The 19,282-nt window shown below is 47.6% G+C and overlaps 1 protein-coding gene across 1 annotated transcript in view; it reads left to right on the top strand.

The window, feature by feature from the left end:
* The first annotated feature begins 451 nt into the window (after positions 1 to 451).
* SLC12A9 (solute carrier family 12 member 9) overlaps positions 452 to 19,282 on the top strand; it is a 49,770-nt gene continuing 30,939 nt past the window's right edge. Inside the window, exon 1 of the mRNA XM_075346746.1 lies at positions 452 to 547. Within this exon, the coding sequence (XP_075202861.1) occupies positions 529 to 547 (19 nt within the window). The 5' untranslated portion in view covers positions 452 to 528. The remainder of the gene's footprint in view (positions 548 to 19,282) is intronic.

The raw sequence follows: 19,282 nt of genomic DNA, 5'->3' as shown, positions 1-19,282 counted from the left end.
GTCTTCTGCTCTCAGTCTGCTGTTCTCTGCTCTCAGTCTGATGTCCTCTGCACTCAGTCTGCTGTCCTCTGCTCTCAGTCTGCTGTCCTCTGCTCTCAGTCTGCTGTCCTCTGCTCTCAGTCTGCTGTCCTCTGCTCTCAGTCTGCTGTCCTCTGCTCTCAGTCTGATGTCCTCTGCTCTCAGTCTGCTGTCCTCTGCTCTCAGTCTGATGTCCTCTGCTCTCAGTCTGCTGTTCTCTGCTCTCAGTCTGATGTCCTCTGCTCTCAGTCTGATGTCCTCTGCTCTCAGTCTGCTGTCCTCTGCTCTCAGTCTGCTGTTCTCTGCTCTCAGTCTGATGTCCTGTGCTCTGTCCCCCATCCTCTCTCCTCTCTTCCCCCCCGGTGCTGAGGACAGCAGCAGACAGCAGAGCGCTGCGCCTTTATGAGGCGGGGGGAGTCATGTGACCGGTCAGCTGATCAGGAAGTGCTGAGTGTTCTGTGCTCGGAGCAGATACATTGTATCAGGATCGTCAGCAGCGACACGTGACCGATGTGTGATGTGGATACAGGTGATGTATATGTGTGTGTGTACAGGGCTGTGTATGTGTGTGTGTACAGGGCTGTGTGTATGTGTGTGTACAGGGCTGTGTATATGTGTGTGTACAGGGCTGTGTGTATGTGTGTGTACAGGGCTGTGTGTATGTGTGTGTGTACAGGGCTGTGTATATGTGTGTGTACAGGGCTGTGTGTATGTGTGTGTGTACAGGGCTGTGTATATGTGTGTGTACAGGGCTGTGTGTATGTGTGTGTACAGGGCTGTGTGTATGTGTGTGTACAGGGCTGTGTATGTGTGTGTGTACAGGGCTGTGTGTATATGTGTGTGTACAGGGCTGTGTATATGTGTGTGTACAGGGCTGTGTATATGTGTGTGTACAGGGCTGTGTATGTGTGTGTACAGGGCTGTGTATGTGTGTGTACAGGGCTGTGTATATGTGTGTGTGTACAGGGCTGTGTGTATGTGTGTGTGTACAGGGCTGTGTATGTGTGTGTACAGGGCTGTGTGTATATGTGTGTGTACAGGGCTGTGTATATGTGTGTGTACAGGGCTGTGTGTATATGTGTGTACAGGGCTGTGTATATGTGTGTACAGGGCTGTGTATGTGTGTGTACAGGGCTGTGTATATGTGTGTGTACAGGGCTGTGTATATGTGTGTGTACAGGGCTGTGTATATGTGTGTACAGGGCTGTGTATGTGTGTGTACAGGGCTGTGTATATGTGTGTGTACAGGGCTGTGTGTATATGTGTGTACAGGGCTGTGTGTGTACAGGGCTGTGTATATGTGTGTGTGTACAGGGCTGTGTATATGTGTGTGTGTACAGGGCTGTGTGTGTACAGGGCTGTGTATATGTGTGTGTGTACAGGGCTGTGTATATGTGTGTGTACAGGGCTGTGTGTATGTGTGTGTACAGGGCTGTGTGTATATGTGTGTGTACAGGGCTGTGTGTATGTGTGTACAGGGCTGTGTGTATGTGTGTACAGGGCTGTGTATGATGTGTGTGTACAGGGCTGTGTATATGTGTGTGTACAGGGCTGTGTATATGTGTGTGTACAGGGCTGTTGGTATATGTGTGTGTACAGGGCTGTGTGTATATGTGTGTGTACAGGGCTGTGTGTATGTGTGTACAGGGCTGTGTATATGTGTGTGTACAGGGCTGTGTATGTGTGTGTACAGGGCTGTGTGTATGTGTGTGTACAGGGCTGTGTATATGTGTGTGTACAGGGCTGTGTGTATGTGTGTGTACAGGGCTGTGTGTATGTGTGTGTACAGGGCTGTGTGTATGTGTGTGTACAGGGCTGTGTGTATGTGTGTGTACAGGGCTGTGTGTATGTGTGTGTACAGGGCTGTGTGTATGTGTGTGTACAGGGCTGTGTGTATGTGTGTGTACAGGGCTGTGTGTATGTGTGTGTACAGGCTGTGTGTATATGTGTGTGTACAGGGCTGTGTGTATGTGTGTGTACAGGGCTTTGTGTATGTGTGTGTACAGGGCTGTGTATGTGTGTGTGTACAGGGCTGTGTATGGTGTGTGTGTGTACAGGGCTGTGTATATGTGTGTGTGTACAGGGCTGTGTATATGTGTGTGTGTCAGGGCTGTGTATATGTGTGTGTACAGGGCTGTGTGTATGTGGTGTACAGGGCTGTGTGTATGTGTGTGTACAGGGCTGTGTATATGTGTGTGTACAGGGCTGTGTATATGTGTGTGTACAGGGCAGTGTGTATATGTGTGTGTACAGGGCTGTGTGTATATGTGTGTGTACAGGGCTGTGTGTAATATGTGTGTGTACAGGGCTGTGTGTATGTGTGTGTACTGGGCTGTGTATATGTGTGTGTACAGGGCCTGTGTGTATGTGTGTGTACTGGGCTGTGTATATGTGTGTGTACAGGGCTTTGTGTATGTGTGTGTACAGGGCTGTGTGTATGTGTGTGTACAGGCTGTGTATGTGTGTGTATGTGTGTACAGGGCTGTGTATATGTGTGTGTACAGGGCTGTGTGTATGTGTGTGTACAGGGCTGTGTATGTGTGTGTATGTGTGTACAGGGCTGTGTATATGTGTGTGTACAGGGCTGTGTATATGTGTGTGTGACAGGGCTGTGTGTATGTGTGTGTACAGGGCTGTGTGTATGTGTGTGTACAGGGCTGTGTGTATGTGTGTGTACAGGGCTGTGTGTGTACAGGCGGTGTGTATGTGTGTGTACAGGGCTGTGTATTGTGTGTGTACAGGGCTGTGTGTATGTGTGTGTACAGGGCTGTGTATGTGTGGTATACAGGACTGTGTGTATGTGTGTACAGGGCTGTGTATATGTGTGTGTACAGGGCTGTGTATATGTGTGTGTACAGGGCTGTGTGATATTGTGTGTACAGGGCTGTGTATGATGTGTGTACAGGGCTGTGTGTATATGTGTGTACAGGGCTGTGTATATGTGTGTACAGGGCTGTGTATATGTGTGTACAGGGCTGTGTATATGTGTGTACAGGGCTGTGTATATGTGTGTACAGGCTGGTGTATGTGTGGTGTACAGGGCTGTGTGTATGTGTGTGTACAGGGCTGTGTTGTGTGTACAGGGGCTGTGTGGTATGTGTGTGGTACAGGGCTGTGTATATGTGTGTGTACAGGGCTGTGTATATTGTGTGTGTACAGGGCTGTGTATATGTGTGTGTACAGGGCTGTGTATATGTGTGTGTACAGGGCTGTGTATATGTGTGTTGTACAGGGCTGTGTATGTGTGTGTGTACAGGGCTGTGTATATGTGTGTTACAGGCTGTGTATATGTGTGTGTACAGGGCTGTGTATATTGTGTATATGTGTGTGTACAGGGCTGTGTATATGTGTATATGGTGTGTGACAGGGCTGTGTATATGTGTGTGTACAGGGCTGTGTATATGTGTGTGTACAGGGCTGTGTATAGTGTGTGTACAGGGCTGTGTATATGTGTGTGACAGGGCTGTGTATATGTGTGTGTACAGGGCTGTGTATATGTGTGTGTACAGGGCTGTGTATGTGTGTGTGTACAGGCTGTGTATATGTGTGTGTACAGGGCTGTGTATATGTGTGTGTATCAGGGCTGTGTATATGTGTATATGTGTGTGTACAGGGCTGTGTATATGTGTATATGTGTGTGTACAGGGCTGTGTATATGTGTGTGTACAGGGCTGTGTATATGTGTATATGTGTGTGTACAGGGCTGTGTGTATGTGTGTGTGTACAGGGCTGTGTATGTGTGTGTGTACAGGGTGCTGTGTATATGTGTATATGTGTGTGTACAGGGCTGTGTATATGTGTGTGTGTACAGGGCTGTGTATGTGTGTGTGTACAGGGCTGTGTATGTGTGTGTGTACAGGGTTGTGTATGTGTGTGTGTACATGTGTGTGTACAGGGCTGTGTATATGTGTGTGTACAGGGCTGTGTAATATGATATAGGGGTTGTATATAGAGCTGGATATATTGAATTATAGGGGGTGTATATAGTGCTGGATACATGATGTATATGGTGTATATAGTCTGGGCTGGATATATGATATAGGGGTGTATATAGTGTTGGATATATGATATAGGGGGTGTATATAGTGCTGGATAATATGATTAGGGGTGTAATATAGTGCTGGATATATGATATAGGGGTGTATATAGTGCTGGATATTATGATATAGGGGTGTATATAGTGCTGGATATATGATATAGGGGTGTATATAGTGCTGGATATTATTGATATAGGGGTGTATATAGTGCTGGATATATGATATAGGGGTGTATATAGTGCTGGATATATGATATAGGGGGTGTATATAGTGCTGGATATATGATATAGGGGTGTATATAGTGCTGGATAATTGATATAGGGGGTTGTATATAGTGCTGGATATATGATATAGAGGGTGTATATAGTGCTGGATATATGATATAGGGGTGTATATAGTGCTGGATATATGATATAGGGGTGTATATAGTGCTGGATATATGATATAGGGGTGTATATAGTGCTGGATATATGATATAGGGGTTGTATATAGTGCTTGGGATATATGATATAGGGGTGTATATAGTGCTGGATATATGATATAGGGATGTATATAGTGCTGGATACATGATGTATATGGTGTATATAGTGCTGGATATATAATATAGGGGTGTAATATAGTGCTGGATATATGATATAGGGGTTGTATATAGTGCTGGATATATGATATAGGGGTTTATATAGTGCTGGATATATGATATAGGGGTGTATATAGTGCTGGATATATGATATAAGGGGTGTATAATAGTGCTGGATATATGATATAGGGGTGTATATAGTGCTGGATATATGATATAGGGGTGTATATAGGTGCTGGATATATGATATAGGGGTGTATATAGTGCTGGATATATGATATAGGGGTGTATATAGTGCTGGATATATGATATAGGGGTGTATATAGTGCTGGGATATATGATATAGGGGTGTATATAGTGCTGGATTATGATATAGGGTGTATATAGTGTGGATATATGATAGGTGTATATAGTGCTGGATATATGATATAGGGGTGTATATAGTGCTGGATACCATGATATATTTATTATTTTTACTATTTATTATTATGGCGCCATTTATTCCATGGCGCTTTACAAGTGAGAGGGTATATGTACAACAATCATTAACAGTACATAACAGACTGGTACAGGAGGAGAGAGGACCCTGCCCGCGAGGGCTCACAGTCTACAGGAGGAGAGAGGTCCCTGCCTGCGAGGGCTCACAGTCTACAGGAGGAGAGAGGACCCTGCCCGCGAGGGCTCACAGTCTACAGGAGGAGAGAGGTCCCTGCCTGCGAGGGCTCACAGTCTACAGGAGGAGAGAGGACCCTGCTCGCGAGGGCTCACAGTCTACAGGAGGAGAGAGGACCCTGCTCGCGAGGGCTCACAGTCCTACAGGAGGAGAGAGGACCCTGCTGCGAGGGCTCACAGTCTACAGGAGGAGAGAGGACCCTGCCCTGCGAGGGCTCACAGTCTACAGGAGGAGAGAGGACCCCTGCCCCGCGAGGGCTCACAGTCTACAGGAGGAGAGAGGGCCCTGCCCGCGAGGGCTCACAGTCTACAGGAGGGGAGAGGGACCCTGCCCGCGAGGGCTCACAGGTCTACAGGAGGAGAGAGGACCCTGCCCGCGAGGGGCTCACAGTCTACAGGAGGAGAGAGGTCCCTGCCTGCGAGGTCTCACAGTCTACAGGAGGAGAGAGGACCCTGCTCGCGAGGGCTCACAGTCTACAGGAGGAGAGAGGTCCCTGCCTGCGAGGGCTCACAGTCTACAGGAGGAGAGAGGGACCCTGCTCGCGAGGGCTCACAGTCTACAGGAGGAGAGAGGACCCTGCCCGCGAGGGCTCACAGTCTACAGAGGAGAGAGGACCCTGCTCGCGAGGGCTCACAGTCTACAGGAGGAGAGAGGACCCTGCTCGCGAGGGCTCACAGTCTACAGGAGGAGAGAGGACCCTGCCCGCGAGGGCTCACAGTCTACAGGAGGAGAGAGGTCCCTGCCTGCGAGGGCTCACAGTCTACAGGAGGAGAGAGGACCCTGCCCGCGAGGGCTCACAGTCTACAGGGAGGAGAGAGGACCCTGCCCGCGAGGGCTCACAGTCTACAGGAGGAGAGAGGACCCTGCCCGCGAGGGCTCACAGTCTACAGGAGGAGAGAGGACCCCTGCTCGCGAGGGCTCCCAGTCTACAGGAGGAGAGAGGACCCTGCCCGCGAGGGCTCCCAGTCTACAGGAGGAGAGAGGACCCTGCCCGCGAGGGGCTCCCAGTCTACAGGAGGAGAGAGGACCCCTGCCCGCGAGGGCTCCCAGTCTACAGGAGGAGAGAGGACCCCTGCCCGCGAGGGCTCCCAGTCTACAGGAGGAGAGAGGACCCTGCCCGCGAGGGCTCCCAGTACTACAGGAGGAGAGAGAGGACCCTGCCCGCGAGGGCTCCAGTCTACAGGAGGAGAGAGGACCCTGCCCGCGAGGGCTCCCAGTCTACAGGAGGAGAGAGGACCCTGCCCGCGAGGGCTCCCAGTCTACAGGAGGAGAGAGGACCCTGCCCCGCGAGGGCTCCCAGTCTACAGGAGGAGAGAGGACCCTGCCCGCGAGGGGCTCCCAGTCTACAGGAGGAGAGAGGACCCTGCCGGCGAGGGCTCACAGTCTACAGGAGGAGAGAGGTCCCTGCCCGCGAGGGATCACAGTCTACAGGAGGATAGAGGACCCTGCCCGCGAGGGGCTCCACAGTCCTACAGGAGGAGAGACGGACCCTGCCCGCGAGGGCTCACAGTCTACAGGAGGAGAGAGGACCCTGCCCGCGAGGGCTCACAGTCTACAGGAGGAGAGAGGTCCTGCCCGCGAGGGCTCACAGTCTACAGGAGGGAGAGAGGTCCCTGCCCGCGAGGGCTTACAGTCTACAGGAGGAGGAGAGAGGGACCCTGTCCGCGAGGGCTCACAGTCTACAGGAGGAGAGAGAGGACCCTGCCCGCGAGGGCTCCCCAGTCTACAGGAGGAGAGAGGACCCCTGCCCGCGAGGGCTCCCAGTCTACAGGAGGAGAGAGGACCCTGCCCGCGAGGGCTCACAGTCTACAGGAGGAGAGAGGACCCTGCCCGCGAGGGGCTCACAGTCTACAGGAGGAGAGAGGACCCTGCCCGCGAGGGCTCACAGTCTACAGGAGGAGAGAGGGGACCCTGCCCGCGAGGGCTCCCAGTCTACAGGAGGAGAGAGGGACCCTGCCCCGCGAGGGCTCCCCAGTCTACAGGAGGAGAGAGGACCCTGCCCGCGAGGGCTCCCAGTCCTACAGGAGGAGAGAGGAACCCTGCCCGCGAGGGCTCCCAGTCTACAGGAGGAGAGAGGACACCTGCCCACGAGGGGCTCCCAGTCTACAGGAGGAGAGAGGACCCTGCCCGCGAGGGCTCTTCCCGCGAGGGCTCACAGTCCTACAGGAGGAGAGAGGTCCCTGCCCGCGAGGGCTCACAGTCCTACAGGAGGAGAGAGGTCCCTGCCCGCGAGGGATCACAGTCTACAGGAGGATAGAGGACCCTGCCCGCGAGGGCTCACAGTCTACAGGAGGAGAGAGGACCCCTGCCCGCGAGGGCTCACAGTCTACAGGAGGAGAGAGAGGACAGCTGCCCGCGAGGGCTCACAGTCTACAGGAGGAGAGAGGGAGACCCTGCCGCGAGGGCTCACAGTCTACAGGGAGGAGAGAGGTCCCTGCCCGCGAGGGCTCACAGTCTACAGGAGGAGAGAGGTCCCTGCCTGCGAGGGCTCACAGTCTACAGGAGGAGGAGAGGACCCTGTCCGCGAGGGCTCACAGTCTACAGGAGGAGAGGAGGGACCCTGCCGCGAGGGCTCACAGTCTACAGGAGGAGAGAGGACCCTGCCCGCGTGGGCTCACAGTCTACAGGAGGAGAGAGGACCCTGCCCGCGAGGGCTCACAGTCTACAGGAGGAGAGAGGACCCTGCCCGCGAGGGCTCTCAGTCTACAGGGAATGGGTGAGGGTACAATAGGTGAGGGCAGAGCTGGTTGCGCCGTGGTGTACTGGACTGAGGGCTATTGTAGGTTGTAGGCTGGTTGGGAAGAGGTGGGTCTTGAGGTTCGTCTTGAAGCTTTTCCACGGTAGTGGAGAGTCTGATGTGCTGAAGTAAGAGCGTTCCAGAGTATGGGGGAGGCGCTGGAGAAATCTTGTACGTGATTGTGGGAAGAGGAAGATAAGAGAGGAGCAGAGAAGGAGACCTTGTGAAGATCTGAGGTTGCGTGCAGGTAGGTACCGGGAGACAAGGTCACAGATGTAGGGAGGGAGACAGGTTGTGGATGGCTTTGTAGGTCATGGTTAATGTTTTGAACTGGAGTCGTTGGGCAATGGGAAGCCAGTGAAGGGATTGGCAGAGTGGCGAGGCTGGGGAATAGCGAGGGGAGAGAGGTGGATTAAGCGGGCTGCAGAGTTTAGGATAGATTGGAGGGGTGCAAGAGAGTGTTGGAAGGGAGGCCAGAGAGCAGGAGGTTGCAGTAGTCGAGGCGGGAGATGATGAGGGCATGCACTAATGTTTTTGCTGATTCTTGGTTAAGGAAAGCAACAGATCCGGGAGATATTTTTGAGTTGTAATCGGCATGAGGTGAAGAGGGCTTGGATGTGCGGCTTGAAGGATAGTCGAGGGTTACTCCAAGGCAACGAGCTTGTGAGACTGGGGAGAGTGAGCAACCATCGAGCTTGATGGAAAGGCTTGTTGGAGGAGATGAGTGAGGAGGAGGAAAGACAATGAACTCTGTTTTGTCCATGTTAAGTTTTAGGAATCGCGCAGAGAAGAAGGATGAAATAGCAGACAGACATAGTGGGATTCTGGTTAGTAGAGAGGTAATGTCAGGTCCAGAGAGGTAGATCTGTGTGTCATCGGCATAGAGATGATACTGGAAGCCGTGGGACTCTATGAGCTGTCCCAGGCCGAAGGTGTAGATGAAGAACAGCAGGGGTCCAAGAACTGAGCCTTGGGGGACACCGACAGATAGGGGCGAGATGAGGAGTTGGTGTGAGAATGGGAGACGCTGAAAGTTCGGTCGGTTAGGTATGAGGAGATCCAAGATAGGGCCAAGTCTGTGATGCCCAGAGATAACTCTGTTAGTAGGAGGGAATGGTCCTACTGTGTCGAAGGCAGAGGACAGGTCCAGTAGGAGGAGGGACAGGAGTGTAGAAGGCAGAGGACAGGTCCAGGAGGAGGAGGATAGAGCAAGTGTCGCCTTGGCTTTGGCAGTTAGTAGATCAGTAGTGACTTTGTTTAGGGCAGTTTCAGTAGAGTGATGTGTCGGAAGCCAGATTGTAGCCGGTCAAAGAGGGAGCAGGAGGAGAGGTATGAGGACAATTCAAGATGGACATGCTGTTCTAGTAGTTTTGAGGCATAGTTGAGAAGGGATATGGGGCGATAGTTTGACACAGAGGATGGTTCAAGGGGAGGGCTTTTTGAGGATGGGTGTAATGGAGGCATGTTTAAAGCATGAAGGGAATACACCACTTGTTAGTGATAGGGTTGAAGAGATGGGTTAGGGCTGGGATGAGGACTGCGGGTGATGTTGGGGATGAGGTGCGATGGGAGCGGATCCAGTGCGCAGGTGGTTAGATGTGATCTTGAGAGTAGAGTGGAAAGAATTGTTTTCTGTCATGGCGGAGAAGCTGGATTTGGAGGATGAGGGCTGAGTAGCTATGATGAGGGGCTGTGGTGATTGTGGGTCAAAGCTTGCTCTGATGTTGTCAATCTTCTGCTTGAAGAAAGAAGCAAAGTCTTCAGCTGAGAGGAGAGGAGAGGGAGGTGGTGCTGGAGGAGAGGAGAGGAGAGGGAGGTGGTGCCGGGGGACGGAGGAGAGGAGAGGGAGGCGGTGCTGGGGGACGGAGGAGACTAGAGGGAGGTGGTGCTGGAGGACGGAGGAGAGGAGAGGGAGGCAGTGCTGGGGGACGGAGGAGAGAATTGAAAGTGTTGAATAGCTGTTTAGGGTTGTGAGCGAGAGAGGATATGAGGGATGAGAAGTAGGTTTGTTTTGCAGCAGTGAGTGTGGACTTGAAAGTGGTGAGGGACTCTTTATATGCAATGAAGTGCTCAGTGGAATGAGACCTCTTCCATCTGCGCTCAGCAATTCTGGAAGCCCGTCTAAGTTCTTTAGTCTGCCTTGTGTGCCAGGGTTGCCTGTTGATTGTGCGGGTTTTGGTGTGTGTGAGGGGGGGCAGCTGATTCGAGAGCTGCAGAGATTGTAGTGTTGTATAAAGTTGCAGCAGCATCTGCATCTTGTAAAGAAGCAATGTCTGTGAGGGGGAGAAGGGACTGAGAAAGGGCGTGTAAATATAATGTGTTTGATATTTCTGCGAGGGTGTGGAAGTTTGTGGGAGGGGGGGGTTGCGTAGTTGGAGAAGAGAGGGAAAGAGAATGTGTGTAGGTTGTGGTCAGACAGGGGGAGGGTGCGAGTTAGAGAGGATAGATAGGGAACAGAGGGCGAGTGAAAGATGAGGTCCAGCGTGTGGCCATCTTTTGTGAGTAGCTGCAGAAAGACCATTGGGTGAGGCTGAAGGAGGAAGCGAGTGTTAGAAGTTTGGAGGACAGATGAGTGGGAAGTGGTCAATGGGGATATTTGAAATCACCCATGATTGATGGTGGGGATGTCGGTTGGGAAAAGAAAGTGTAGTAGCCAGGTGGTGAAATGATCAAAAAAAGGCAGTGGCTGGCCCTGGAGGGCGGTAAAATGACAGCCAATTGAAGGTTTGGAGGGGGCGTAGATGCGTACGGAGTGCAACCTCAAAAGAGGGAAGAGTAACAGAGGGTGGTAGTGGAATTGGTGTAAAGGAGCATTGGTCGGACAGGAGCAAACCAACTCCTCCACCATGCTTGTTTACTGGGGCGGGGGGGGGGGGGGGGTGTGAGAGAGTTGGAGACCACCATAAGAAAGTGCAGCAGGAGAGGCAGTGTCAGAGGGGGTGAGCCAGGAGAGGCAGTGTCAGAGGGGGTGAGCCAGGAGAGGGCAGGTGTCAGAGGGGGTGAGCCAGGAGAGGCAGTGTCAGAGGGGGTGAGCCAGGAGAGGCAGTGTCAGAGGGGGTGAGCCAGGAGAGGCAGTGTCAGAGGGGGTGAGCCGGGAGAGGCAGTGTCAGAGGGGGTGAGCCAGGAGAGGCAGTGTCAGAGGGGGTGAGCCGGGAGAGGCAGTGTCAGAGGGGGGGTGAGCCAGGGAGAGGCAGTGTCAGAGGGGGTGAGCCGGGAGAGGAAGTGTCAGAGGGGGTGAGCCAGGAGAGGCAGTGTCAGAGGGGGGTGAGCCAGGAGAGGCAGTGTCAGAGGGGGGTGAGCCGGGGAGAGGCAGTGTCAGAGGGGGTGAGCCAGGAGAGGCAGTGTCAGAGGGGGTGAGCCCAGGAGAGGCAGTGTCAGAGGGGGTGAGCCAGGAGAGGCAGTGTCAGAGGGGGGTGAGCCAGGAGAGGCAGTGTCAGAGGGGGTGAGCCAGGAGAGGCAGTGTCAGAGGGGGTGAGCCAGGAGAGGCAGTGTCAGAGGGGGTGAGCCGGGAGAGGCAGTGTCAGAGGGGGTGAGCCGGGAGAGGCAGTGTCAGAGGGGGTGAGCCAGGAGAGGCAGTGTCAGAGGGGGTGAGCCGGGAGAGGCAGTGTCAGAGGGGGTGAGCCGGGAGAGGCAGTGTCAGAGGGGGTGAGCCAGGTTTCAGTGATGCCGAGGAAGGAAAGTTTATTAGTGATGAAAAGTTCATGGATGTAGGAGAGTTTTGTTGCAGACAGAGTGAGCGTTCCATAGAGCTCCTGTTAGTGGGACTGGGGGAGCGGGGGCTGGGTGGATGGGTATGAGGTTAGAGAGGGTGCCGGAATTTGTGTTAGGTTGTGGATGTGGGATGGAAAGTGACAATAGGGATGTGGTGAGGAGGGTCAGGATTAGGAGAGATATCCCCAGCAGTGAGGAGAAGCAGAGAGAGTGTTAGTAGGTGAGAGCAGGAGGAGAGGCCATGAGGGGCCGTGTGTGTCTGGAGACACTGGGTGTAATGTGGAGGGAAAATATGTGAGGGGAGGGAGAGATGGGTGGGGGAGGATGGAGGGAGAGATGGGTGGGGAGGATGGAGGGAGAGATGGGGTGGGGAGGATGGAGGGAGAGATGGGTGGGGAGGATGGAGGGAGAGATGGGTGGGGAGGATGGAAGGAGAGATGGGTGGGGAGGATGGAGGGAGAGATGGGTGGGGAGGATGGAAGGAGAGATGGGTGGGGAGGATGGAGGGAGAGATGGGTGGGGAGGATGGAGGGGAGAGATGGGTGGGGAGGATGGAGGGAGAGATGGGTGGGGAGGATGGAGGGAGAGATGGGTGGGGAGGATGGAGGGAGAGATGAGTGGGGAGGATGGAGGGAGAGATGGGTGGGGAGGATGGAGGGGGAGATGGGTGGGGAGGATGGAGGGGGAGATGAGTGTGGAGGATGGAGGGGGAGATGGGTGGGGGAGGATGGAGGGGGAGATGGGTGGGGAGGATGGAGGGGGAGATGGGTGGGGAGGATGGAGGGAGAGATGGGTGGGGAGGATGGAGGGAGAGATGAATAGTTCATTACTTGGTTTAGGCATCAGAGGGGGCGGTAGAAAGTGAAGTATTATAGGGGTGAAAGTGAATAGAAACACAAACATTGTTTACAGTGACTATATATTGTGACGGGGTGTACATCAGAGCAAAGAGAGACAACAGGCCGAGGATGATCCAACAGGTTACTAACAGGAATACAGGAACAGCACACGACAAGTCCAAATAAAACAGATTCGGGGGGCACCTCCCGATAATCCAAAGTGCCAGATCACAACGTAATAGTCATTTTCAGAGTCCCAGAAATCCCACACAATCCACTGGACGGCGAGGTCTGTCCGCAGATTCAGATCTCGCTCCCCTTCCTCTTCAAAAACTCAACTCCCAACTGCATTTAGAAACAGGAGTGAATTGTTTGAGCTCGTGGGCCCGCCCCTCAAGGGTAGGGGTCTATGCAATGGTTGGGCCCACTAGAAGATTCTAGAAGGTTGGCTCCGAGATGTCTACAGGTTTGTGTAGTTGGCGTTATCCACTGCTTACGAAACAATGAGAAGTTCCCCTGGCTGTGTGGACAGAGGATAATTGCATTATGGGCCCAGAGACACAGGAGATGGGGGGAAGGTATGGTTACTTACATCCCAAGACATTTCAGAGTGTTCAGTAAGTACAACCAAAGGAAAGTGACATCACATCCTGACATAGTATTACAGCAAATACAGTGAGAAGGTAAAATACATCATGACATATATCCAGTTACGTTTCCTGTCACTTCTGGCTCAATTCAATGCAGACTTTGAGCTGTCCCATTATATACAGATACAAGTGCAATCAGCTGTGAAAAGGGGGGGTGCAACAAAAACCCCTTGATCACTCAGTCAGATTGCCAGATGCAGCATCACATAGGCAAAATAAACAAAGGTCATAAAAGTAAGGTGGGGAACAGGGAGGAGAGGTGACTGGAGACACTGGAGCAAAGAGGGAACGGGTCAGATATATTGGAAATGTTGGATGGATGAATTGACATACAATGAATATGGGTGTATATACCATATATGGGTGTATATAGTTGCTGAATATATGATATAGGGGTGTATATAGTGCTGGATATAAGATATAGGGGTGTATATAGTGCTGGATATATGATATATGGGTGTATATAGTGCTGGATATATGTTGTAGGATTGTATATAGTGCTGGATATATGATATAGGGGTGTATATAGTGCTGGATATATGATATAGGGGTGTATATAGTGCTGGATATATGATATATGGGTGTATATAGTGCTGGATATATGATATATGGATGTATATAGTGCTGGATATATGTTGTAGCGGTGTATATAGTGCTGGATATATGATGTAGGGGTGTATATAGTGCTGGATATATGATATAAGGGTGTATATAGTGCTGGATATATGATATAGGGGTGTATATAGTGCTGGATATATGATATAGTGATGTATATAGTGCTGGATATATGATATAGGGGGTGTATATAGTGCTGGATATATGATATAGGGGTGTATATAGTGCTGGATATATGATATAGGGTGTATATAGTGCTGGATATATGATATAGGGGTGGTGTATATAGTGCTGGATATATGATATATGGGTGTATATAGTGCTGGATATATGTTGTAGGGGTGTATATAGTGCTGGATATATGATATAGGGGTGTATATAGTGCTGGATATATGATATAGGGGTGTATATAGTGCTGGATATATGATAAAGGGGTGTATATAGTGCTGGATTATATGATATAGGGGTGTATATAGTGCTGGATATATGATAAAGGGGTGTATATAGTGCTGGATATATGATATAGGGTGTATATAGTGCTGGATATATGATATAGGGGTGTATATAGTGCTGGATATATGATATATTGGTGTATATAGTGCTGGATATATGTTGTAGGGGTGTATATAGTGCTGGATATATGATATAGGGGTGTATATAGTGCTGGATATATGATACAGGGGTGTATATAGTGCTGGATATATGATAAAGGGGTGTATATAGTGCTGGATATATGATATAGGGGTGTATATAGTGCTGGATGTATGATATAGGGGTGTATATAGTGCTGGATATATGATATATGGTGTATATAGTGCTGGATATATTCTACAGGGGTGTATATAGTGCTGGATATATGATATATGGGTGTATATAGTGCTGGATATATGATATATGGTGTATATAGTGCTGGATATATGATATAGGGATGTATATAGTGCTGGATATATGATATAGGGGTGTATATAGTGCTGGATATATGATATAGGGTGTATATAGTGCTGGATATATGATATAAGGGTGTATATAGTGCTGGATATATGATATAGGGGGTGTATATAGTGCTGGATATATGATATAGGGGTGTATATAGTGCTGGATATATGATATAGGGGTGTATATAGTGCTGGATATATGATATAGGGGTGTACATAGTGCTGGATATATGATATAGGGGTGTATATAGTGCTGGATATATGATATAGGGGTGTATATAGTGCTGGATATATGATATATGGTGTATATAGTGCTGGATATATTCTACAGGGGTGTATATAGTGCTGGATATATGATATATGGGTGTATATAGTGCTGGATATATGATATATGGTGTATATAGTGCTGGATATATGATATAGGGATGTATATAGTGCTGGATATATGATATAGGGGTGTATATAGTGCTGGATATATGATATAGGGGTGTGTATAGTGCTGGATATATGATGTAGGGGTGTATATAGTGCTGGATATATGATGTAGGGGTGTATATAGTGCTGGATATATGATATAGGGTGTATATAATGCTGGATATATGATATAGGGGTGTATATAGTGCTGGATATATGATATAGGGGTGTATATAGTGCTGGATATATGATATAGGGGTGTATATAGTGCTGGATATATGATATAGGGGTGTATATAGTGCTGGATATATGATATAGGGGTGTATATAGTGCTGGATATATGATATAGGGGTGTATATAGTGCTGGATATATGATATAGGGGTGTATATAGTGCTGGATATATGATATAGGGGTGTATATAGTGCTGGATACATGATGTATATGGTGTATATAGTGCTGGATATATGATATAGGGGTGTACATAGTGCTGGATATATGATATAGGGGTGTATATAGTGCTGGATATATGATATAGGGGTGTATATAGTGCTGGATATATGGTGTATATAGTGCTGGATATATTCTACAGGGGTGTATATAGTGCTGGATATATGATAAAGAGGTGTATATAGTGCTGGATATATGATATAGGGTGTATATAGTGCTGGATATATGATATAGGGGTGTATATAGTGCTGGATATATGATATATTGGTGTGTATATAGTGCTGGATATATGTTGTAGGGGTGTATATAGTGCTGGATATATGATATAGGGGTGTATATAGTGCTGGATATATGATACAGGGGTGTATATAGTGCTGGATATATGATAAAGGGGTGTATATAGTGCTGGATATATGATATAGGGGTGTATATAGTGCTGGATGTATGATATAGGGGTGTATATAGTGCTGGATATATGATATATGGTGTATATAGTGCTGGATATATTCTACAGGGGTGTATATAGTGCTGGATATATGATATATGGGTGTATATAGTGCTGGATATATGATATATCGTGTATATAGTGCTGGATATATGATATAGGGATGTATATAGTGCTGGATATATGATATAGGGGTGTATATAGTGCTGGATATATGATATAGGGTGTATATAGTGCTGGATATATGATATAGGGGTGTATATAGTGCTGGATATATGATATAGGGGTGTATATAGTGCTGGATATATGATATAGGGGTGTATATAGTGCTGGATATATGATATAGGGGTGTATATAGTGCTGGATATATGATATAGGGGTGTATATAGTGCTGGATATATGATATAGGGGTGTACATAGTGCTGGATATATGATATAGGGGTGTATATAGTGCTGGATATATGATATAGGGGTGTATATAGTGCTGGATATATGATATATGGTGTATATAGTGCTGGATATATTCTACAGGGGTGTATATAGTGCTGGATATATGATATATGGGTGTATATAGTGCTGGATATATGATATATGGTGTATATAGTGCTGGATATATGATATAGGGATGTATATAGTGCTGGATATATGATATAGGGGTGTATATAGTGCTGGATATATGATATAGGGGTGTATATAGTGCTGGATATATGATGTAGGGGTGTATATAGTGCTGGATATATGATGTAGGGGTGTATATAGTGCTGGATATATGATATAGGGTGTATATAGTGCTGGATATATGATATAGGGGTGTATATAGTGCTGGATATATGATATAGGGGTGTATATAGTGCTGGATATATGATATAGGGGTGTATATAGTGCTGGATATATGATATAGGGGTGTATATAGTGCTGGATATATGATATAGGGGTGTATATAGTGCTGGATATATGGGTGTATATAGTGCTGGATATATGATATAGGGGTGTATATAGTGCTGGATATATGATATAGGGGTGTATATAGTGCTGGATACATGATGTATATGGTGTATATAGTGCTGGATATATGATATAGGGGTGTACATAGTGCTGGATATATGATATAGGGGTGTATATAGTGCTGGATATATGATATAGGGGTGTATATAGTGCTGGATATATGATATATGGTGTATATAGTGCTGGATATATTCTACAGGGGTGTATATAGTGCTGGATATATGATATATGGGTGTATATAGTGCTGGATATATGATATATGGTGTATATAGTGCTGGATATATGATATAGGGATGTATATAGTGCTGGATATATGATATAGGGGTGTATATAGTGCTGGATATATGATATAGGGGTGTATATAGTGCTGGATATATGATGTAGGGGTGTATATAGTGCTGGATATATGATGTAGGGGTGTATATAGTGCTGGATATATGATATAGGGTGTATATAGTGCTGGATATATGATATAGGGGTGTATATAGTGCTGGATATATGATATAGGGGTGTATATAGTGCTGGATATATGATATAGGGGTGTATATAGTGCTGGATATATGATATAGGGGTGTATATAGTGCTGGATATATGATATAGGGGTGTATATAGTGCTGGATGTATGATATAGGGGTGTATAGTGCTGGATATATGATATAGGGGTGTATATAGTGCTGGATATATGATATATGGTGTATATAGTGCTGGATATATGATACAGGGGTGTTTTTAGTGCTGGATATATGATACAGGGGTGTATATAGTGCTGGATATATGATACAGGGGTGTATATAGTGCTGGATATATGATACAGGGGTGTATATAGTGCTGGATATATGATATATGGGTGTATATAGTGCTGGATATATGATATAGGGGTGTATATAGTGCTGGATATATGATATAGGGGTGTATATAGTGCTGGATATATGATACAGGGGTGTATATAGTGCTGGATATATGATATAGGGATGTATATAGTGCTGGATATATGATATAGGGGTGTATATAGTGCTGGATATATGATATAGGGGTGTATATAGTGCTGGATATATGATATAGGGGTGTATATAGTGCTGGATATATGATGTAGGGGTGTATATAGTGCTGGATATATGATATAGGGGTGTATATAGTGCTGGATATATGATTTATGGTGTATATAGTGCTGGATATATGATATAGGGGTGTATATAGTGCTGGATATATGATATATGGTGTATATAGTGCTGGATATATGATATAGGGGTGTATATAGTGCTGGATATATGATACATGGTGTATATAGTGCTGGATATATGATACAGGGGTGTATATAGTGCTGGATATATGATATAGGGGTGTATATAGTGCTGGATATATGATATAGGGGGTGTATATAGTGCTGGATATATGATATAGGGGTGTATATAGTGCTGGATATATGATATATGGGTGTATATAGTGCTGGATATATGTTGTAGGATTGTATATAGTGCTGGATATATGATATAGGGGTGTATATAGTGCTGGATATATGATATAGGGGTGTATATAGTGCTGGATATATGATATATGGGTGTATATAGTGCTGGATATATGATATATGGATGTATATAGTGCTGGATATATGTTGTAGCGGTGTATATAGTGCTGGATATATGATGTAGGGGTGTATATAGTGCTGGATATATGATATAAGGGTGTATATAGTGCTGGATATATGATATAGGGGTGTATATAGTGCTGGATATATGATATAGTGATGTATATAGTGCTGGATATATGATATAGGGGTGTATATAGTGCTGGATATATGATATAGGGGTGTATATAGTGCTGGATATATGATATAGGGTGTATATAGTGCTGGATATATGATATAGGGGTGTATATAGTGCTGGATATATGATATATGGGTGTATATAGTGCTGGATATATGTTGTAGGGGTGTATATAGTGCTGGATATATGATATAGGGGTGTATATAGTGCTGGATATATGATATAGGGGTGTATATAGTGCTGGATATATGATAAAGGGGTGTATATAGTGCTGGATATATGATATAGGGGTGTATATAGTGCTGGATATATGATAAAGGGGTGTATATAGTGCTGGATATATGATATAGGGTGTATATAGTGCTGGATATATGATATAGGGGTGTATATAGTGCTGGATATATGATATATTGGT

This window comes from Anomaloglossus baeobatrachus, chromosome 4, assembly GCF_048569485.1.
Source record: "Anomaloglossus baeobatrachus isolate aAnoBae1 chromosome 4, aAnoBae1.hap1, whole genome shotgun sequence".
NCBI lineage: Eukaryota > Metazoa > Chordata > Amphibia > Anura > Aromobatidae > Anomaloglossus > Anomaloglossus baeobatrachus.
The sequence above is the reverse complement of the archived record's forward strand: the minus strand, read 5'-3'. Positions and strand labels throughout refer to the sequence as shown.